At 43.7% G+C, this 23,070-nt stretch overlaps 1 protein-coding gene across 1 annotated transcript in view; it reads right to left on the bottom strand.

Annotated features, from left to right (window-relative positions):
• Positions 1-793: 793 nt before the first annotated feature.
• Positions 794-23,070, bottom strand: part of LOC125240137 (serine/arginine-rich splicing factor SR45-like) — a 33,795-nt gene continuing 11,518 nt past the window's right edge. The window contains exons 5-14 of the mRNA XM_048147984.1: positions 21,949-22,035; positions 18,258-18,374; positions 17,103-17,319; positions 14,975-15,084; positions 12,465-12,576; positions 11,467-11,699; positions 6,478-6,633; positions 5,770-5,897; positions 2,244-2,353; positions 794-1,610 (exon numbers count right to left, since the gene is read on the bottom strand). Coding sequence (XP_048003941.1) covers positions 1,563-1,610; positions 2,244-2,353; positions 5,770-5,897; positions 6,478-6,633; positions 11,467-11,699; positions 12,465-12,576; positions 14,975-15,084; positions 17,103-17,319; positions 18,258-18,374; positions 21,949-22,035 — 1,318 coding nt within the window. The 3' untranslated portion in view covers positions 794-1,562. The remainder of the gene's footprint in view (positions 1,611-2,243; positions 2,354-5,769; positions 5,898-6,477; positions 6,634-11,466; positions 11,700-12,464; positions 12,577-14,974; positions 15,085-17,102; positions 17,320-18,257; positions 18,375-21,948; positions 22,036-23,070) is intronic.

Raw genomic sequence — 23,070 nt, 5'->3', positions numbered from 1 at the left:
AGAGGGATAGTATACTCACAGCCGGCCCTCCCTCGGTGGCGTCTAGATCTCAGACGCCGCCCCGCGGCCAGGTCCACGGCCAGGACCGGGACAATAATGGATGAGAGGGATAGTATACTCACAGCCGGCCCTCCCTCGGTGGCGTCTAGATCTCAGACGCCGCCCCCGCGGCCAGGTCCACGGCCAGGACCGGGACAATAATGGATGAGAGGGATAGTATACTCACAGCCGGCCCTCCCTCGGTGGCGTCTAGATCTCAGACGCCGCCCCCGCGGCCAGGTCCACGGCCAGGACCGGGACAATAATGGATGAGAGGGATAGTATACTCACAGCCGGCCCTCCCTCGGTGGCGTCTAGATCTCAGACGCCGCCCCCGCGGCCAGGTCCACGGCCAGGACCGGGACAATAATGGATGAGAGGGATAGTATACTCACAGCCGGCCCTCCCTCGGTGGCGTCTAGATCTCAGACGCCGCCCCCGCGGCCAGGTCCACGGCCAGGACCGGGACAATAATGGATGAGAGGGATAGTATACTCACAGCCGGCCCTCCCTCGGTGGCGTCTAGATCTCAGACGCCGCCCCCGCGGCCAGGTCCACGGCCAGGACCGGGACAATAATGGATGAGAGGGATAGTATACTCACAGCCGGCCCTCCCTCGGTGGCGTCTAGATCTCAGACGCCGCCCCCGCGGCCAGGTCCACGGCCAGGACCGGGACAATAATGGATGAGAGGGATAGTATACTCACAGCCGGCCCTCCCTCGGTGGCGTCTAGATCTCAGACGCCGCCCCGCGGCCAGGTCCACGGCCAGGACCGGGACAATAATGGATGAGAGGGATAGTATACTCACAGCCGGCCCTCCCTCGGTGGCGTCTAGATCTCAGACGCCGCCCCCGCGGCCAGGTCCACGGCCAGGACCGGGACAATAATGGATGAGAGGGATAGTATACTCACAGCCGGCCCTCCCTCGGTGGCGTCTAGATCTCAGACGCCGCCCCCGCGGCCAGGTCCACGGCCAGGACCGGGACAATAATGGATGAGAGGGATAGTATACTCACAGCCGGCCCTCCCTCGGTGGCGTCTAGATCTCAGACGCCGCCCTCGCGGCCAGGTCCACGGCCAGGACCGGGACAATAATGGATGAGAGGGATAGTATACTCACAGCCGGCCCTCCCTCGGTGGCGTCTAGATCTCAGACGCCGCCCCCGCGGCCAGGTCCACGGCCAGGACCGGGACAATAATGGATGAGAGGGATAGTATACTCACAGCCGGCCCTCCCTCGGTGGCGTCTAGATCTCAGACGCCGCCCCCGCGGCCAGGTCCACGGCCAGGACCGGGACAATAATGGATGAGAGGGATAGTATACTCACAGCCGGCCCTCCCTCGGTGGCGTCTAGATCTCAGACGCCGCCCCCGCGGCCAGGTCCACGGCCAGGACCGGGACAATAATGGATGAGAGGGATAGTATACTCACAGCCGGCCCTCCCTCGGTGGCGTCTAGATCTCAGACGCCGCCCCCGCGGCCAGGTCCACGGCCAGGACCGCCGCGGGGGCGGCGCGCCCTCAGCTGCGCCGGTGCCGCCCGCCGCGCCGGCGACGCTCGCGCCGCACCTGTACGAGAATAGACTGTTACAGACGGAAACTTACACCGAATCGTGCCATGCATCTATAATTAAGTAAATAAATACTTTAATGCGCCATTTTACATATAAAATTGTACAGAATGTTGAGTAAGAGTATAGTAGTAGTAGTAATCACTTTATTGAGTACAACAGTTTATATACAATTTGTAGGAATAGAGATACAAAGGCGAGCTTATCCCTATAAGGGATCTCTTCCAGCTAACCTTGGAGAAGATGAGAGGATCGTTCCAGTACGTAAGATAGACAAACTTACAGGAGTACAGTAAAGGTCAAAAGTAATCCAAAATATTGCTAACAATTATATAAACTACATAAATACAAAACGACACTATAAAATAAATTACATACTAGAGTACATAAATAAAATACGAAATATGTACCTAACCAATATATAAATATATATCAATACATACATAATATACAAGAAAATCGCAAGAAGTATATTATATATAAAATTCCCAACCATTATCATACTTGTCCAGAAAGCCAAAGTTTCTTCAGATTCACCTTGAGTGATGTCACAGACTGAGACCGTTTAAGTCGCTAAAAAACGATCACTTCCAGACAACCTTCGAGTAACTATATTTGTTTATTAACTTACCGATCCCACCTCGCCCTCGGCCCAGCGCTCATAGGCGCGCTCTCTCTTCAGCCACTCCTGGTACTTGTACCACCACTCCTCCCACTTCACGTAGTCGCTCAGAGTCAGTCCTGCAAGGTATAAATTAGACATTTACTAGAATTAAAACTAGTCTGTACTGAACACATGAATCCCGAACGTATAAAATTTGTCATTAACGAATCTAAATATATGTCGGAGAATGACCAAAATGTGGTTTAAGATACGTTTTATGACGCTATATTTGACAAATAAAGCAAACAAGGGTTTTACAACTTTGTACAACCTGCAGGCCTAGCACATGATGGCCGCGGGAGTATGTCGCCGCGAGATAGACTACCTGTCCTTATGTCATTAATACAATTAGACAAAGACGTGTCATCTATCTCGCGGCGACATACTCCCGCGGCCATCATGTGCTAGGCCTACTGGCTGGTATTCGACTGAGTTCTGCCAAAACGTCAGAGAGGACGCTACTGTCTAAAAGAACAGAATCGAAAAACAGATGATGAACAGATGATTGGAGGCTGTCAATCGATCTGCAGTGGAAATGGTTGAGGAGTGCTGGCGTTGTTGGAGATTCGTCGGTCTAATCCGGCAGTTTGCTCGAAATAATAGGCGGGATGTAATCTATAACGTAATTTAATGTGTAATCGATTTTGTGAAGTAAATTCTGTGAAATGGACATGGTATTTCATTGAAAAGCTCTCATAAACAACTACAACGGGTCCTGACAACGGTTCTGGTATGATACGCCCACGATCCGACATATATATAAAAGAAGAAACTGACTGACAGACAACATATGAACGTATAGCCGAAACCGCTGGTCCAAGAGATTCCAAATTTGGCGGAGGAGAACTAAGAAATGATTTTTCAAAATTCACCTCCTCAGGGGGTGAAAAGGGGGTCTAAAGTTTGTATGGTAAAACAAGATTAGTACGCGGGCGAGGCTGCGGGAAAAAGCTAGTATTTAATAAGAGTTGCAACTACCGTGGTATCTTAGGGTCCCCCCACATCTAGCGTCTCGCGAGCGTCGCGTCGGGCCAACTGTATGGAAAAAGACGTCGCGTCGACGCGACGTCGACGCGGCGTCAGGCTTTGCCCATACAGTTGGCCCGACGCGACGCTCGCGAGACGCTAGATGTGGGGGGACCCTTAGCGTGAGCGATATATTGTTAGTTAGATCAGAACCTAATCAACTTGGGCACCACTGTTTTATTAACCCCCAACGCAAAAACGAAGGGGTGTTATAAGTTTGACGTGTCTGTCTGTCTGTTTGTCTGTCTGTGTGTGTGTCTGTCTGTGGCATATTATCTCCCGAACGGATGAACCGATTTAGATTTAGTTTTTTTTTTGTCTGAAAGCTGAGTTAGTCGGGAGTGTTCTTAGCCATGTTTCATGAAAATCGGTCCACTATATCGCGGTCGGGGGTTTTTTCAAAATTTTAATTTTGTGGTTAGGTTATACAATAACCCCTCGCGCGCAGTTTTAAAGTTTTCGCACCGTGCGACGCGTAGCCTCGGCACAGCAAGTTATCCATATATGAGAAGTTATCTAGGTAAAGCGACCTTATTGTCCCTTGGCGCTTACGTCCCACGGCGCCCGTTTGTATATGAACATCGCTCATAACGCCGTAAGCGCCATCGACAATAAGATCGGCTCCTTAAATTGGGGGAACAGATAGTATACAGTACCGGTCAAAAGTTTGAGTTCACCCTTTGATTTCGGTACAAATGAGTACTTTTGTACGATAATTATCTTCGGTTTGGTAGTCGAAATATGTTTTCAACTTATATTTATCGTTTTGTGGAGATTTGTTTTACTAGTTAGAGACAATTCACGTACCTTTCTTTCACTAAAATCTAATAAACATGACGGCAAAATGCTAGTTATATTTATGGCCTTGCCTTTGCCACTAATTGAGACACATCTTTACACGAAACACAGTTTTAGCCAGATAATATAGGCCAAATAATTATTTAGCCTATAAGATTTGAGGGAAACAGATGTTAAAAAAATATAAATTGTTTACGAAACAAATTTTGACGTCTGAACTACAAAAAACTATCTCTCTAAAGCAGTCAATTGTACTGAAAACAAGGAGTGAACTTAAATTTTTGACCGGTACTGTAATGTACAAATAAAATGTATGGCCACACCGCGGACACTGGCGATCAAATATATGAAAGAGGCGCGTTCCTAGCACACAGCCTAAGCTCGTGTAGGTGAACGCGTACAATGCTTGTTGAGTGAAATATGACAGGTCGACTGTTCGCGTTTTTGGCAGGCGGTAACTGAGGTAACAGGGGGTGGGTGGCACTTTCAGCGCGGAGCGGGAGTAGCCATACTGTACGATAGTAGAGATGGGCCGAATATTCGGTAAATATTCGGTATTCGGCAAGTTCTTCAATGTTCGTATTCGGCCGAATAATTCGGTTGCTTTGCCGAATATTTACCGAATAAACAAAGTAAAAAAATAATGAAGATCTTACGTATTCCTTTGGATAATAAGCTCCTATTTTAGTAGCTTTCTAAGAAGAGATAATTGCCTATGCGTCAAAATACAAATACAAAGTTGAAAAAACCGTAGTTTAAGAGTTGAGAAGAGTTTAGAGTTGTTTTAACTAAGTTTTGGTTAAATCCACTAAATCGTAATAACATATGTAGTTTTAGTAACATATGTAACAATTATCAATCATTTAATAGTTTTTTTTCTTGACATCCGATTTCCAAATATGGCGTAACCGAATATTCGGCCGAATGTTCGGTTCGGTAAGAGCTGAACCGAATGTTCGGCCGAATATTCGTATTCGGCAAAGTCCATATTCGGCCCATCTCTATACGATAGTACTCTTTATTATACTGTGGTATGGCAATGATGGGCGGAGGCCTACCTCGCAAGTATCCACGCTTCTTGTAGTAGTCGTAGCGGACTCGTACGTCGTCCCAGGACGGCAGGCCTCCCGGGGCCGCGGCTAAGTTCTTCAGGGTAGCTGCCAACTGTAGACTCTAGCCCTATGACTCACCTTGCAGGTATCCTAGCTTCTTATACAAGTCACAGCGAAATCGCAAATGGTCCCTAGACTTCAGGCCTCTAGGGGCCACAGTAGGACTCTGTGAGACATCTCGCAGGTATCCTAGCTTTTTATATAAGTCACAGCGGGCTCGCAAATGCTCTCAGGACTTCAGGCCTCTAGGGGCCACTGCAGGACTCTGTAAGTCCTCTCCCAAGTTCCTCATACAAGTCACAGCGGAATCGCAAATGGTCCCAAGACTTCAGGCCTCTAGGGGCCACAGTAGGACTCTGTGAGACATCTCGCAGGTATCCTAGCTTTTTATATAAGTCACAGCGGGCTCGCAAATGCTCTCAGGACTTCAGGCCTCTAGGGGCCACTGCAGGACTCTGTAAGTCCTCTCCCAAGTTTCTCATACAAGTCACAGTGGAATCGCAAATGGTCCCAGGACTTCAGGCCTCTAGGGGCTGCTATAGGCCTCTCTGACTCACCTCGCAAGTATCCACGCTTCTTGTAGTAGTCGTAGCGGACTCGTACGTCGTCCCAGGACGGCAGGCCTCCCGGGGCCGCGGCTAATAGTTCTTCAGGGTAGCTGCCCACTGGAGCCGCTTCTAGGCCTCTGTAACAAGCGGAAATAAATATTATAAAGACGTGTTTACAGGGTCCCCCCACATCTAGCGTCTCGCGTAGCGTCGCGCCAGCTTTATGGAAAAAGACGTTGCGTCGACGCGGCGTCAGGCTTTGCCATACGGTTGGCCCGACGCTACGCTCGCGAGACGCTAGATGTGGGGAGACCCTAAAAATACAAAAAGTAGCCTATGTCACTCTTCATCACTTCAACCACATCTCGGAAACTGGCGATCGAATTTAAGAAAGAGGCGCGTTCCTAGCACACATTCTTAAGCTCGTGTAGGTGAACGCGTACCATGCTTGTATGAGTGAGATATGACAGGTTGACTTTTCGCGTTTTTGATAGGCGGTAACTGTGAGGTAACCGAGAGGGGATGGGCAGCACTTTCAACTGGGAGCGGGAGTGGCCATACCGTACGATAGTACTCTTTATTATACTGTGCTTCAACAATCTCCACTTTAAAAAATCACGTCAATTCGTCGCTCAGTTTTGTCGTGAAAGACGGACAAACAGACACACATTTTCCCATTTATAATATAAGTATGGGTGTATAGCGTTTACAACTCACGGATAGGGCTCGTCTACCGGCTCGGAGGCTCCGTCGGGCCGCTCAATGCGCACGTGGAGCGCGCTGTCTCGCCGCGTGATGCGCATATTCTCGAGACGAGCGCTGCGGTCGGCGGACCATTGGGCCATCTTGCCGAAGCGTTCGGAGAGGGTTAACCTGTGGAATAAACTTTAATATTAGAATATACAAATTGATATTAAATTAATGGAATATAGAGGAAGAAGTTGATGTAGCCTAAAGCCTCCGCCACACATAAAGCGTTTTGATAGAGTAGAGTCAGCGAAGCGTTAATTTGTTTTAAAAAGTTAAATTTGTTTTTATTAATTCCTATTTTGTTACCAAGATTTTGTTGATGAATTGAGATTTTATTAAGTTTTATTTCGTCATTAAGGTTCTCTAGTATCTATATTTTCTTAATTATAACAATTATCCTGTATATATCTTACGAAAGTCGAATTATATTACTAAATGTTGGTAACAAAATAGGATCAATTAAAATTTGCTGACGTGGCATTGTACAAAATTGACAGGAATTGCTGATTTAATTACGTTTGCAATTTCTACTTTGGCGTCGCTTTAACCTGACAGCAATTTATACGAGACTTGCGGTTGCGGAATTGCAGAGTTTCCATACAAATGGCAGCCATTTTGCACTAGCATTAGACTCAATTTGCAAGGAACAAAGATGTTACTAAATGTTCCGAGAGATGGCGCTGTACCGAGAACGCTGATCCCTACATCGCGCTATCAAAAGTTTTATCGAGACCGAGGATCGAGTACTATAGAGAGTTACTGTCAAAGTAAAATGTGTAATAACAGTGCATAGACTGCCATCTCTCGACACAGGGTTAAAACTTTTGAAACTCACTTTTGACAATTTGGCCCATAATTGTTAGCTTGATATGTGTTAAAATGCCAAATATTAATATTAGCGCCATCTAGCCGAGCGTTTCCCAAAGGTGTAACGCCATCTAGGCTACCGTACTTTTTTCCTTCGGGCTTTGAGGTACGTTTATTTCTTAGACTTTATCCGTCTATACGGAGTTACATATGTCTTCTATATATATAAAAATGAAATGCGTTTGTTAGTTACCTATAAACTCGAGAACGGCTGGACCGATTTACGTAATTTTGGTATTGAAATGTTTGTATTAGACCGCAGAAGGTTTAGGCAGTGTAAAAACACGTAAATATTGTGATGATAATTAGAAAACAGTGATTCTTTTTTCCCATACAAATTGTTCCTACCTGACAACTTGACAATGACGTGACGTTAATGACAGGTGCGTTCCAAACTTACATTAATGACGGATGCGTTCCAAACGCATTGTGATTTTATTAATTTATCTTGGCAAAATAATGTGAAAATTAGTAATTATTCCGTTAAAGAAATAAGGAATGGCAAAATAATGTGAAAATTAGTAATTATTCCGTTAAAGAAATAAGAAATAATACTAAATCGGAACGCACACGTCTGTTACAGCTATTTTAAGTAGTCTATGAAGTTGTCATTGTCAAATTGCTTGCCAGATTTATAAATTTTCTCTAATAGCTGTAATATAACAGACGGTTAGATTTGGTTCGGGCCGGACCGGTCGGATTTGGTCCGCGTGCTCTACAGACGGCCGGATATGGTTCGGAGCGAATTAAATCCGCTGTCCGACTCGAACTAAATCTGACAGTTTGTTACAGCTATTAATTTTATACTTCACAAAAGTAGTGATGAACCGGTACCATCGCAAATAAATAGTTACATTCGCTCCGTGCAAAACTTAGGCGAAGGAAACCGAAACGATCACAATCCTCAAGATCTCTACACACATGGCGATCGGTTGCTCGATTAGAGTGAGATAGAGCGATAGAGTGAGGCAATACATGTTTGTCCTTCTCTACCTATTGCTCCATCTCACTCTAATCGTGCAACAAGTAGTTGATTAGGTGGATGTCACACTGGCTCCGATTCGCATCGCACAACCGGAGCCAGTGTATCATCCACCTTAATATGTAGCGGCCAGGTAATGCGGCTAAAAAATATTGCTTGAAATGAAATGAATGAGAATGAGCTGTCATAACAGAAAAAAAATCTGTTAGACGTTGTCAACTGTTATTGCTGTGATTTTAGTAGGGGGAAATTAGCTAAAATTACGGCATAATTAATGGAAGGTTTTTTTAATTCAAATATGTACGTTATAGACTGAAGTTATTTTTCATCAACCCTCCCCAATCCTCCCCCCTCTGCGTCACCCCCCTTAAAGTGCCGAAAATGCGGTTTTTCTCGATTTCTGACAAAACTGTTGAAGATACAGAAAAAGCGCGTAGGAACGAAGTAATCCTTAATAAATTTACTACAAATCATTCATTAACACTTTGGTTCTAGCACTTATAGTTTTCGCGTGATCCGTCACGAAAGTTGGTCCTTTGCTGCAATTTTCTTTATTGAATGTTAAGTTTTCGCCCAAATGCTTACGAAATCGTCGAAATTTGTTTGATATGACTAAAATATTGTAACACATGACTAAAATAAAATTAAGGGGGAAAAATCACTACCATGAGTGGAATTTCCAATATTTGTCTTGGAATTCCAATAACTATTTAAGACGTAATATTTTCACAGTAGTAGTCGCTAGGAGTACCATTGATCCATATAGTATATCGATGACTGGGGATGAGCTTTTGGTAGCTGTTGGTAGAGCCCTGGAGTTTCAATCCAGAAGCCGTGAGTTCAAGTTCCACCCATGGTAGTGATTTTTTCCCCCTGAAATTCATTTTCAGTTTATAATATTTTAGTAATATCAAACAGATTTCGTAAGCAATTTGGGAGAAAACTTAACATTCACTAAAGAAAATTGCAGCAAAGGACCAACTTTCGTGATGGATCACGCGAAAACTGTAAGTGCTAGAACCAAAGTTTCAATGAATGATTTGTAGTAAATTTATTAAGGATTACTTTGTTTCTACACGCTTTTTCTGTATCTTCAACTGTTTTGTTAGAAATCGCGAAAAACCGCATTTTCGGCTATTTAAGGGGGGAAGAGGGGTGACGCAGAGGGGGAGAGATGGGGAGGGTTGATGAAAAATAACTTCGGCCTATAATGTACATATCCCAATCAAAAAAATCTTCCATTAATTATGCCAATATTTTCATACATAACTTTCCAGAAGCAACGTACATACTATTTGTGTTTTGAGATAAAATAAAAATAGTATATTTTTGTAGTTGGAATAAACTAGCTTAAATGGTGTATTTTAAATGAATGGTAAAAAAACTCCAAATTGATTTCAAAAGCAATTTAAAGTATTACAGTTAGTAACTAAAACAACGCAATAACCGGATGATTGCCACAAGAGGAAAAAGGTAAGTCATCTTATCTCTTCAATAGGTATGTGCATAGGCACCGTTAATCAAATATTTAACTTCGATAATCGTTAATCCGTTACTAAAAAAGTTAACTTCGTTAATCGTTAATGCGATACATTTCAACAAATTTAACGTAAGTTAAAGTTAATCGATAATCCGTTAACGCGTGACAAAAAAATATTTTTACTGTAGGTATATATTTAGTTGTATCAGTAATCCACTATAATGTATTATATTACTGTAAAAGCCCGAATTACAGCAAGCCTATTGAACTCTAGGCTACATGTGGAAGGCAGTGATTGCCTGAGCTACTGCCAAGAACTGTGTCAGGAGAGCTGCAAGATCACAGCAGGCGGAAGCCGGGTAGAAGCTAGGGAAGAGAATGTGGTCTTAAATTGGGCTCGAATTTGCTGCCCTGTCACTAGAACCACAGTATAATCTAGAACAGTTGCCATGGTAAAACTTAGGATTCATCGAATCAACGTTGGTAAAAGCGAACCCATGTGAACAACAATTCTTTAGGTAATATTTGGGCTTTTGGCGATCAAAATCGGTAAAAGCTGGGATTTACCGGTTAAATCCTAGGATTTTCCGTACTTCGGACTTTTACAGTAGCGTGTTTTTCGCGGCGCTGCCCTGCGAAATTAACGATTAACGGACTCGGAGAAATTTAACGGAAGTTAACGAGTCCGTTAACATTTCTTAGAGTTAACTTAAAAGTTAATCCGTTAATCGAAATGTTAACTTCGTTAATTAACGATTAACGGATTAACGAGTTAATGCCCAGCTATGGGTATGTGTATATTAAATAGGTACGCTATAATGTAATTAATGATGTAGCTACTTAATTGTGTCAAGTAAAAATGGTCACTTCTTTGCCTTGCCCTATGTTTTGCGCCTCCAAGTATAAGGCGATACGAAGTACGCCGGGCAGCTAGTTGGTATATAATAAGCTGATCTCTGCGGTTGCTCCGAGCTGGCATCAGACTCGCTATCACTGTCAAGAGTCATTCAAGGCAGCAGCTATGGCGGCAGGTGAGATCCCGCGTTTCGGGTCGCGCGGGCGGCGCTCGTCCTCGCGCTTAATTTATGAAGATTCTGGTGTTGACCAAATGTCTCGAGAGATGGCTCTGTACCGACCGCGGCGATTCCTACATCACGCTACCGAAAGTTTTATCGAGACAATATATAATCTTACCTTGAGGCTGCTCCGAGCAAGCATCCGATTCACTATCGCTGTCTGAATCATTCAAGGCAGCATCGGCAACAATAGCAGCAGGCCACCAAACCTCTCTCGGGTAGCGAGGGTCACGCTCTAAGGGTCTAAGTTTCTGGCGTTGACCATGTGTCCCGAGAGATGGCGCCGTACCGACCGCGGCGATTCCTACATCACGCTATCGAAAGTTTTATCGAAAACCTATATAAGCTTACCTCTGAGGCTGCTCCGAGCTGGCATCCGACTCACTGTCACTGAGTCGTTCAACGCCGCAGCGATGGCGGTGGGCGGCGCTCGCTCTCTCAGTCCTCTCACTTAATTTATGAAGATTTTAGTGTTGATCAACATGTCCTGAGAGATGGCGCCGTACCGACCGCGTCGGTTCCTACATCGCGCTATAGAAAGTTTTACTGACCTCTGCGGTTGTTCCGAGCTGGCATCCGACTCGCTGTCGCTGTCCGAGTCGTTCAAGGCCGCAGCGATGGCGGCGGGCGAGACTTGGCGGCGCGGGTCGCGGGGCTCGCGGGCGTCGCGCGGGTCGCGGGGGTCGCGCGGGCGGCGCTCGCCCTCGCGCTTGATGTGCGCCGCGGGGATGGGCGCGCCCGGCAAACGGTTCACCGCCATTTGGGAGCGCTGCCATTCTAGCACCTACACAAATAATGGTTCGACTGTGCATTATCTTTCCCTTAGTCCGTTTTCACATTATCCGATCCGATATCGGATGTCGGAAGAATTCAATGGAAAAAATCCAAGATGACGCCTGTAATGTATGGAATATCGGTCTGACATCCGATATCGGATCGCTTAACTGACCGACAAGTAGAAGCCCTTATGACCGCTTTGATATGGTACAGCACCTAACGAATGCTGCCCCTGTCAGACAGACTATTCGAGATTTAGTGAACTCGATAAAAGTTCGGCTTACGGATATTTCACTTGCCCGCAAAACGACAAATACCTACGCTTTATTTAGTTACTGACAAGTTACTACGCAAAACTCAGTTAAATGGTAGGTAAGTGCCACGCGACTACACGGGCGGGCGTGTGGCGCCCTCGACGACTTAAGGCAGCGTCCACACTCAATAGACGCATGTCTTACGGCGCGGAACGGACGTCTCCGCCACACCGCCTGAATATAATTCAAAAAACGTCTCCTCAGTACATTTTGTATAGGAAGGACGTAAGACGCGCCTCCAGGCGGCGTGGCGCGCGCCGCAAGACATACGTCTCTCGAGTATGGACGCTGCCTAATACCTCGAGGCAACTGCTAGCAAGTTACTTAACGCGCGACCGTGAGTGACGTAGGCCAGGTTCGTTTTTACAATGCACACAGAGTTGACTCTCGACTTTGGGAAGAGTCGCCATTGCCGATTACAGCTTTGGTAACATGTAAACTATGTAAAGGATACATACCTTCTCCTCCCGGGTTCGCTTGCTGGCTTCCCTAGCCTTGAGAAGCTCTCGCGTCGGTTGTACGGCGCGAGCTGAGGACGCTGGTGGACGCTTTGCTGGGGACGCTCCGGGCCTGGAAACAAGAATGAGTTTAGAGACAAATTTCAATGTTAATGTTGAACAAGCAAAGAACGGCAAGTGGTGAAACAGGCCACTAGATTTAAGGCCTTTAGCTAAACTGATGATCTTGTAAATGTAAATTTACACATACATACAATCAAAGACCTTTACAGGGGACAGCTCAATCACATTTTTTGCCATACGAAATTAAACCTTATTACTGAAACAGAAAGTCGATCGTATCAGACTAGCGAAAACGGTCCACATGAGAGGGCATTGTTTGGGCTGGTGTCCCTCTCGCACGTGTTGCCAGTGTTAATGAGGTTCCCATATTAGTAGTATTTTTATCTGTATATTACCTGACTTTATAACTTCTTATTTTATTTTAATGTTATATTCAAACTAGGGTTTCGATATATTTCAAAAAATTTGAAAATAATTATAATGTAATTATTTTGATGCCAGTAAATCAAAGATTTGTATAATTAAAAAATACTTTCAATTGGGTGTTAGTAGATTTAGTAGTAACTTTGAAAATTGACTGGTATCCCCAATTTATGACAGTGATGACGTCACTGAATAATGTTGACATTGTCAGCAAGTGCGAGAGGGACACCAGCCCAAACAATTACCTCTCATGTGGACACTCTTTTTGACCTAACTAAACAATCTAGTTTAATAATTCTAAATCTATGCATACAATCAACACATGTAACCCCATAGAGGGGTAGGCAGAGCACATTAAACTACTCAAGTTTCAGTGCCACTCTTGGCAATTTAAGGGGCTGAAAGAAAACTAAATGTGAGTGTGCACGGAAAAACGTCCCACTTTGTCGATTGCTATAAAGCCGCTTTGTAAGTTTATTCATACATTATTATTATATAATAAACATTATTATTTAATAAACAAGCTGAAGTGGCGAACCTAAGGAACTAAAATAGCTACTGGAGTTGCATAATTTTCTTTTTTTCTTTTTTTTTCTGTGTGCTAAAAGTGCTATATTTTAATGTTTGTTTATTTTTATTTACTCTTTGTTTACTATATAAGCGGTTCTGTATGTAAATTTAACTGTGGAGGTGCGAAGGGAATGTGGTTTTGGCTGAAAAACAGCGCTGAAGTGTTACCCATGTGGGCTGGCATTCTCAGCATCATGCTGACGCCAAAACCATTTGCCACATTTTTGTTCAATATAAGATATAATAACCGACAAAGTGGGATGTTTTACATACACAAATTGTGATATTTCAGTGACAGGTTGCCAGCCTCCCGCCTACGCCACAATTTAACTCATGTCCCACAGTCGACTTCTACAACACGTAAGAAAGGGGGTGGTGAAATTCTTAACCCGTCACCACACGGGCACAAATGTAAATTTTGATAGCTGTTAAAACCAAAAGCTTTTTGGTATAATAGGTATACATACCTACCTACCAACCTAACCTACCCTACCTACCTACTACCTACTAAGTGTTTAATGTAAACGTAGTTATAGCATATAAATATATGTTGCCACGCCCTAATAGGGTCCATGAGCACGTATACCTACTTTGTAACATCTTATAACACCATGGATGCAATAAATAGATATGAATATGAATATATATGAATAAGAATGGGTTCGGATCGGGCTGCCAAGAGGGCGTATCTGGGAAGACCAACTGGTGGCCGCCCGGCGGGTCGGGCCAGATACCGCCGGGGAGACAGCGTGATGGCGGATCTGTGTCAGCTACAAGCCGATAATTGACAGGAAGCTGAGCAGGATCGGGATAAGTGGCGTGCTCTCGTTTTGGAGGACAAGATCCTCTTTGGATCACAGTGCCATAATAGTTAGTTAGTTAGTTAGGTATACATTGTCGGGCGAAGCCCGACGCACGCAGTAATAAGTCCGGCGCCTTCGGCGACTTTTAAGGTGTCGGGCGAAGCCCGACGCAGGCTTTCCTAAGCCCTGGTTGGTCTGAAGCACTCAAAGCTCTTTATGCAGAGGGTAGACTCTGGATGGAGCAAAAAGCTAGGGAAGCTAGGCAAAAGACACCTCCAAATTATAACGGGGGTGTTCACAGGCCATTACGGGGTCAAAGGAATTTTGGCCAAGATGGGACACGCCGACAACACTGATTGTCGCATGTGTGGCGAAGAGGAAGAGACCGTCAGACATTTAATGTGTGAATGTCACGCCCTCGCCAGACAAAGAATGAAGAACTTCGGAGCAGGCTACCTGGCACCGAAGGACTTCAGAGAGCTACCCATGAGCCTCATCATCCGATACGTGGAAATGGTCGAGAAGCTCCTGAATAGCTGAAGGATCTTAGGATCGTAGGGGGTAATTGCACAAAAGATCCCGATGGGTCGAAGTGTATCCGTAAGGGCCCCCGCAGATTTAAGATAAGATAGGTATACATAAGAAACTCACGGTGGCTTAGCTCCTTTAGGTCCGGGCGGCGGTCCTTTCTTGTTCTTCGCTGAACATACTGAGCAGGACTCGTCCGAACAGCTGCTTCCTGATGAACCGGAGCCAGAGGACTGTTGAATAGAATATTAAATGTAAGTGTGCACGGGGAAACGTGTAGGACGTTGTCGATTGTTATAAAGCCACTTGTCAGTTTATTCCACAGAGAACCTCCTATAGAGTGCCAATATTGTAAATTTTGTGCGCGCTACAAATCACCAGTGCTTGGGGCGCGAGGAGCGGGAGGGGAATGTGTTTAGCGCGCTGCGATTGGTCGTTTCAAGGACGGCAGGCAGTCGCGCCAGATGAAAAGGGAGTCGCGTAAGTAGCCAGGGTGTAAGTTGACCTATGCCGGCTCTGAATAAATTATAATTATGACTTATTTCAATTTGTGGAATGTAATACCGTCCGTTTTTAAATTTGATCTTCTTGTTACCTTTCCACACCATTTCACACAACATCTTTAAGGCATCAAAATACCCTTTTTCAATTTTTTTATTGCGATAAACACGCGCTGCTTTCGGGTCGGTTACTTGGTCGTTACTGATCGGGCACGGCGAGCGCCCGCGCTTATATCATGGCAAATACAAGTAAGGCTGGTGACCGCGAGTCGTCTTGTAATGGATGTCTATAGGGGTTGGTCTGTGGCTTATTCATATAAAGATACAAGTACATCCCGCCTTAATGGAAACCGACAAAGTGGGACGTTTTACTAAACACACTCACTAATTGTGTCGCTTAATTTAAAACTGGGTAAATCCATTCAATCCATCCATTCAGTCGAAGGCCGACGCTCCAGGGGTGGAATACCGCTAAGGTGGGCTGAGACCGTGAAGAAAGCTTGTGGTTCCATGCAGATGGCAGTCCATATGGCCCTAGACCGCGTCAAGTGGAGAGAAATCACTGTTGGTCACGATCCTCAGCCATGAGGGAACGACTGAGAAGAAGAAATTCATTCTGCTATAAGGTTGATCATCTTTCAGATCATATTATATATTTTATATATTCAACCTTAAAACAGAATGGATTTACCCAGGTTTGAAGTTAAGCGACACAATTAATCTTATACTTTTAAACGAGCAATTCTTGTATATTTATTTATTTATTTATATATATATTTATTTACACTGACGATCTCGGAAACCGCTCTAACGATTTCGCAGAAATTTGTTATGTGGGGGTTTTTGGGGGTGAAAAATCGGTCTAACTTATCCTTAGGTCCCGGAAAACGCGAATTTTCGAGTTTTCATGCGTTTTTCTTCGCGCGCCATCTCGTGTGCAGTAGTTGTACTGTTAAGACAGAATTCTTTCGGTCGATGTAAGTACTATTTATTGCAAACACTAGATGGCGACACAGGTCAAGGCTAAAACGAATAGAAAATACACTATTTGAGTTTTTGTGGCGAAATGCGCGCCATCTCGTGTGGAGTAGTTGTGTTGTTAAGGCTGAGAATTCTTTCGCTCGATGTAGGTACTATTCATTTTTGAACTAGATGGCGACACATGTCAAGGATACGAAACAGAACCGAGCGAAGCTCGGTTGCCCAGATATTAACAATTTATATAAAATTAAGGTAAGACGTAAAACATAAGTCATTAGTAACTGATTGACATTAAAGTTTTCGATATACCGCTGCAAACTATTGAACATTGGGTTTCTAGTTTCCCCTGCGTCTTCCTGGTGTCTGCTTACTATAGTTCCAGAATCTATCTCTCTCATATCATAGATTAAATATAACAAGATCATACCATCCCATACATTAAAATGCGACCGCCTAAGACCGCGCATACACTACACCACACATAGATAGCGCCACAAAAAAAATGTCTTGTAGCTTTCGATTATACTTGTAGATGGCGTTAAGTGTCACTTTTGACATAGATTTACGGCTCGGAATTGACACTTAATGCCAATCTACAAATAATCGGTGGCAACAAGGCATTTTTTTGTGGCGCCATCTATGTGTGGTGGAGTGTAAGCGCGTTCGTAGGCGGTCGCATTTAATGTATGGGATGGTATGATCTTGTTATATTTAATTTATGCTCATATCATCAATGTCTGTCTCTAGAAATAAACATAGAGTGAGCTAACCTTCCTAGGATCCGGCGGTGACGGCGGCCTCGCAGCCGGCGGCGGCGCGGGTCTCGGGCGCGCGCGGCGTGCGTCCGGCGCGTCGCGCCTGTCCCGTGCGTCTCTCGCGTCCCGCGTGTCGCGTGAGTCGCGCGTGTCGCGCGCGTCGCGCGGGCGTGGCGGGGGCGAGCGGGGGCGCGGCGAGCGGCGGCGGCCGCCGAGAGCGAGCGGGCTGCGTCTGGATTAAATACAAACAATTGTGGCTTAAAGGTATGAAATTTGGCAAGCGTACGAGAGATTTCGCCCGCGTATTGCCCGTGTGGTAACGGGTTAAGAATTTCACCTCCCCCTTTCTTCCCGTGGGTGTCGTAGAAGTCGACTGTGGGATATGGGTTAAATTGTGGCGTATGGCCGGCAACCTGTCACTGCAATGTCACAATTTTCGTTTTCTTTCAACGCCTTTTTGCCAAGAGTGGCACTGAAACTTGAGTAGTTCATGTGCTCTGCCTACCCCTTTATGGGATACAGGCGTGATTGTATGTGTGTACGTGTATTGACAACTTTTTATACCACACTGCCATCCTCAACAATCCCAAATATTAAGGTTACCCAAATCCAAATCAGAACTGTCTGTCCTACCTAACCCTAAATAGCAATTGCAAGAAAGCCTACCCACATTGTGACTGTCATAGCAGAAACTACGAAGATGAATGCAGTATATATACCAAAACCTATATTGAGCTTTTACTGAATAAGTTTCAATTTCAGCTCCCTAAAAACTCAGCCACACATGCGCGTTTTGAGCGTAGCGTTAGCGGATCGCAATGATAGTGGTGCGCCGGACGCTGGCGTTGCGCCCAGCGGATGCCGGCGGGAACTAAGGAGCGCAGATTGCGAGCGAAATGTGCGCACATTCATATTCATATTCATCTTTATTAGTATTAAGCATACGTTGTCAAAAATATTACAGCTATATATGTCATCACGCCGCCCGAATGTAATTAAAAAAAAACCTCTCCTCAGTACATTTTGTATAGGAAGGACGTAAGACGCGCCCCCAGGAGGCGCGGCGCGCGCCATGCCGCCTGGGGCGCGTGGCGGAAACGTCCGTTCCGCGCCGCAACTCATGCGTCTCATGAGTATGGACGCTGCCTAAGAATGTCCTATAATAGTTACCTGGGCGATCGTCGGGGGCTCCGACGCGGCGAACGCGCGTGTTCGGCGCGGCGCGGCAGCGGGGAGCGCGAACGCCGCAGCGGGCTGCGCGAGCGCCGAGATATGGGCGGCGGGGACCTGTGGCCGACGAAAATTATAGTTATTTTATTAACATTGCTGTTACTCAAAAGTCAACTAATACAATAAAAACTCGGCCACACATGCGCGTTTTGAGAGCGTAGGCGGAGCGTTATCGGAGCGCAATGATAGCGGTGCGCCGGACGAATGCTGGCGTTGCGCCGCGGATTGCCGCGCGCACGCTTTGTGTGACGGAGGCTTAATGATGATTATAATTAATGAAATAATGGGAAATAAAAAAGTAACCCTAACATTATTTGTAAACTAAATTTGGCTACTGGCTATTTCATTTTATGACCTTAGACGATAATTCAAAAAACGTACAAACTATTCGTAACGTAAACATAAAAAACGTTTTCCCCTCACTAGCTCGGAAACACATGTTTTGTCCTTTAATACCAGCGGGTAAAAACGCATTTTATCCACTAGTGGATAAAATAATTAGACCTTGAATATAGTAATTTTTTCTGCTTTAAAATTTATAAAAGTGAGTGAATCTAGTGATGTCGATGATTTACCACCTGTGGAACTACTGGAAGTAGTGATAAACACGTTTTTTGCGTTGTACTGTCCTCGCTGTAGTGAGGGGAAAAGTTTTGTGTTATACAAGGGTGCAAAGTTGTATTTTAACGCCGAGTGTGAAATTGAAAAACGAGCAAGTGAAGGGATTCTATTCTCGAAATAACTATTAAACGTACAGGATATCCTAGCTCAGAACCCAAAGGCTTGTTTCCCCACTGTATATGTGTTTTTAAGTTAATATATAATATAGGTATATATTTATTTCCGTGTGCTGACACGTGAGTGTCGTAGAAGTCGACAGTGGGATATGGGTTAATTTGTGGCGTAGGCTAGAGGCTGGCAACTGCCAAGCCAGGAGTGGCACTGAAACTTAGTACAGATGTAGTGGCGAAAAGGGTTTCCTTCGGAAACGTTCGTATCTTTCATGCTAGTTCAGTCAATGTCAGTACTAGAGATGGGCCGAATACGGACTTTGCCGAATACGAATATTCGGTTCAGCTGCTACCGAACCGAACATTCGGCCGAATATTCGGTTCCACTATATTTAATACCTGGCTTAGAGTTAAAAACTTTTCAATGGTTGGTAATGGGTACTAACTAAGGCCACAGTATAATAAAGAGTACTATCGTACAGTATGGCCACTCCCGCTCCCCGCTGAAAGTGCCACCCACCCCCTCTCGGTTACCTCACAGTTACCGCCTGTCAAAAATGCGAACAATCGATCTGTCATATTTCACTCATACAAGCTTAGTACGCGTTGACCTACACGAGCTTAGACTGTGTGCTAGGAACGCACCTCTTTCATATATTTGATGGCCAGTGTCCGAGGTGTGCTAAGGCTCTTAATGTTCCTATAATTTAGTGCATAGCGCATTTTGATTTTTGTTTCTTAAGCTACGTTATTTTTACTTTTTTACATAATTATTGTAGGTACTTATATTTAAGGCATTTTTAACCCCCTTTGGTTCTTAGAATCCTGAAATAGGATGTTATTATCCCATGAATTACGAAACAACTTGTGCTATTTATTTACTTTGTTTATTCGGTAAATATTCGGCAATGTAACCGAACTATTCGGCCGAATACGAACATTGAAAAACTTGCCGAATATGCCGAATACCGAATATTTACCGAATATTCGGCCCATCTCTAGTCAGTACATCTTGTACTGACACTGACTGAAATAGCATGACACGTTCGTACGTTTCCGTAACAATTCGAAGGCAAATCTTTTCGAACTACATTTGTAGTTCATGTGCTATATGTATGTATTGTTTTCTATCATAGCTCGTAATCAAATACTTTACAAGCGTCAAATCATTAATATTATACAAATACCAAATATTACTAGCTCTTTTTTTTATATTAAAGGAAAAAATGGAAAAATTTACGCTTCCGGCGGGACTTGAACCCGCACCATTTTTGCAATCCGTGCAATGCTCTTACCAATTGAGCTACGGAAGCCACGCCGGACTTCGCAAATCTTTCCATGCCTATCCTTTTGTACACACGTCTTTTCTAAAAAAAATTTCCATTTTTTCCTTTAATATAAACAGGGACCGCAACTTTGGTGCCGATGACAGACGTATGACGTCAAGCTAAATACAGAGTGTTGTTATCTAGATTATATACACTTAATCAAATAACAACTTATTAGCCTCTTTAGTTTACTGATATTCAAACTTGAGTTAAGAGTTTTTCCACGTACTGGCCACGTATAAAAACATAACTGTCTTTGTCATGTTAAAACCGAGATTGTGGGAAATGACAACCAATTTCTGTTTAACTATTTTTCATTGGTAAAATATAACCGAAATATTATTGTTTCGCTATGGAACCGTATTTGCAGAAATTTCCTTTTCTGATTTTACAAAATGAAAAAATATACTGCTCCTGCTGTGACCAATATTTAAGAGGAAAAGCAAGTAATATAGATAAACATTTGAAAACAAAAAAGCATATAGAACGAGAAGAAGGAAAAATAAAACAACCTTTTGTTAATATGTTGTTTTATTTAAGTACACGAAGAATAATATTTTTTGTTACAATTACATTACTGTAAAAAAAGCCAATAAAAATAATATTTGCATCGTTTTTTAATGTTAACATTATTTTTTTATGCAAATACCAAGCAGTTCTCAATATCTCATTATTAAGAATTGAGGTATTGCAATGTTATTAAAAGAACATCCTATATCGGACTAAACGTCATAATGACGTCACCGGCACCAAAGTTGCGGTCCCTGAATATAAAAATGTTTAGAATCGTTAGCAGACGTTTCTGCTTAACACTTTCGAAACCGGGCTCTACGCGGCGCTACGACATTTTCGCTACATACGGGGAAACCCATGTAATCGGCTACGCTTCTACGAGCGGTGTACCCGACAGTCGGGTTCTTGGTAGCGAAAGTGTTAATAAAAATTAATTACTAGCTCTAACTGTTTACTGGTCACACATGAGTAACACAACAAAATTATAATCAAAATCCAGGAGATTATATGGTTGAGGGTTCCACATGACGGCCCTGCCATCTCAAATGATAAACATACATACATACAATCACGCCTGTATCCCATAAAGGGGTAGGTGACATAAGACACAACATGTAAACAGTTACCTATCAACCAGTAAGGATTAAAGTTAGAACTGAGCGCAGCGCCAACAAACTGGTTATTCCCGTTTGGCGCATTAATTGTACAGCATAAGTGTAATTGTTTATTATGAATAAATAAATAATAATAATAACATGAAACTACTAAAGCTTCAGTGCCACTCTTGGCAAATAAGGGGTTGAAAGAAAACGAAACTGTGACATTGCAGTGACAGGTTGCCAGCCTCTCGCCTACGCCACAATTTAACCTATATCCCACAGTCGCCTTCTACGACACCCACGGGAAGAAAGGGGGCGGTGAAATTCTTAACCCGTCACCACACAGGCACAAATGATAAAACTCTGTGCTATCGGTATTCGTGAAGTCAGGTCGTTCCTATAATATGTATAGATAGTTACTGCCAAGTCAGTGCAAAGTTACTGTGGATGTGTTTAGTACCTGGAGCGCCTGGGGGACCGCGAGCGGCGCGGGGAGGGGGAGCGAGAGCCATCCAGATACAACTGCTTGTAGCCCGTGTGGCGCCATCTGCAGAATATCGCGCGCAACTTTACCCTCACTCTCGAAACCAAGAACTCGCCTGGTGGGCGTTCATTTACTCAGATGCTGGAGAACCTTAGCGGGTCCTCGCCATACAAGCAGGGCTCGGATACCGGTTAAATTTTCAAACCGTTATCATATTTAATTTAATTTAGCTTTAATTTTTGTAATTAAATTTAAATTTAATTTTATAATTTAAATCAAATGTAATTTTATAATTTTAATTTTATTTTATTTATTGCTGACATTTCTGACATTTTTATACATTGACTTATAATTATAATATATTTATTTGAATTTTAAGTAGCCTAGGACTATATGTAATTCTAATTTAATCTGTGAGTTTTTATGATTTTATCTTTTAAAATGCTATAATATAAACAGAAAAAAATGTCAGTATTGTCGCAAATATAATTTTAATTTTTGAAATTACTGGTAAATTATGTATTTTTTATTTTGAACTGTGATTTATTTATTTTAATTGTACTGTTATTTTTAATTGGACCATATGTTGTCTGCAATAAACGGATTTATTATTATTATATACTTGCGGCAAAACCTTTAAATTTCGTTTTCGCTCGAAAAACCGCTATTTTTAAACCGGTTTTTAGGGGAACGCTTTCATAAAGCTTTCGTTACATTAACCGGTTTAGAACAAAATAAACCGGTTTATTCCGCAGCATGATAGGTAATACTGTTCTAACCAAACAAAAAAGTCGCTGCGTGTGAACGTAGGTATTTACGCGGCGCCGGTGCGTCTCGCCGCTCGTCGAATAAACCGGTTTATTTCGGTTAAAATAAAGTTCTCATAACGTTCTTTACAAAGTTCGGAGTAAAATCGAAATAAACCGGTTTTAACCGGTAAAAAATAAACCGGTTCCGAGCCTTGCATACAAGGTTATGAAACACGACCGGTTTCTAACGTAGTTAGGGCATGCAGAGCCGGAGCGGTTCCAAGAATTTCATTTCCCGGTTCTAAGTGGGACTGGAACCGGGAGTCCCGGTTCTTAGTATTTTTAGAGT

The sequence above is a fragment of the Leguminivora glycinivorella genome, chromosome 26, assembly GCF_023078275.1.
Source record: "Leguminivora glycinivorella isolate SPB_JAAS2020 chromosome 26, LegGlyc_1.1, whole genome shotgun sequence".
Classification (NCBI taxonomy): Eukaryota; Metazoa; Arthropoda; class Insecta; order Lepidoptera; family Tortricidae; genus Leguminivora; species Leguminivora glycinivorella.
Note: the sequence above shows the minus strand (reverse complement) of the source record. Positions and strands in the feature narration are given on the sequence as shown.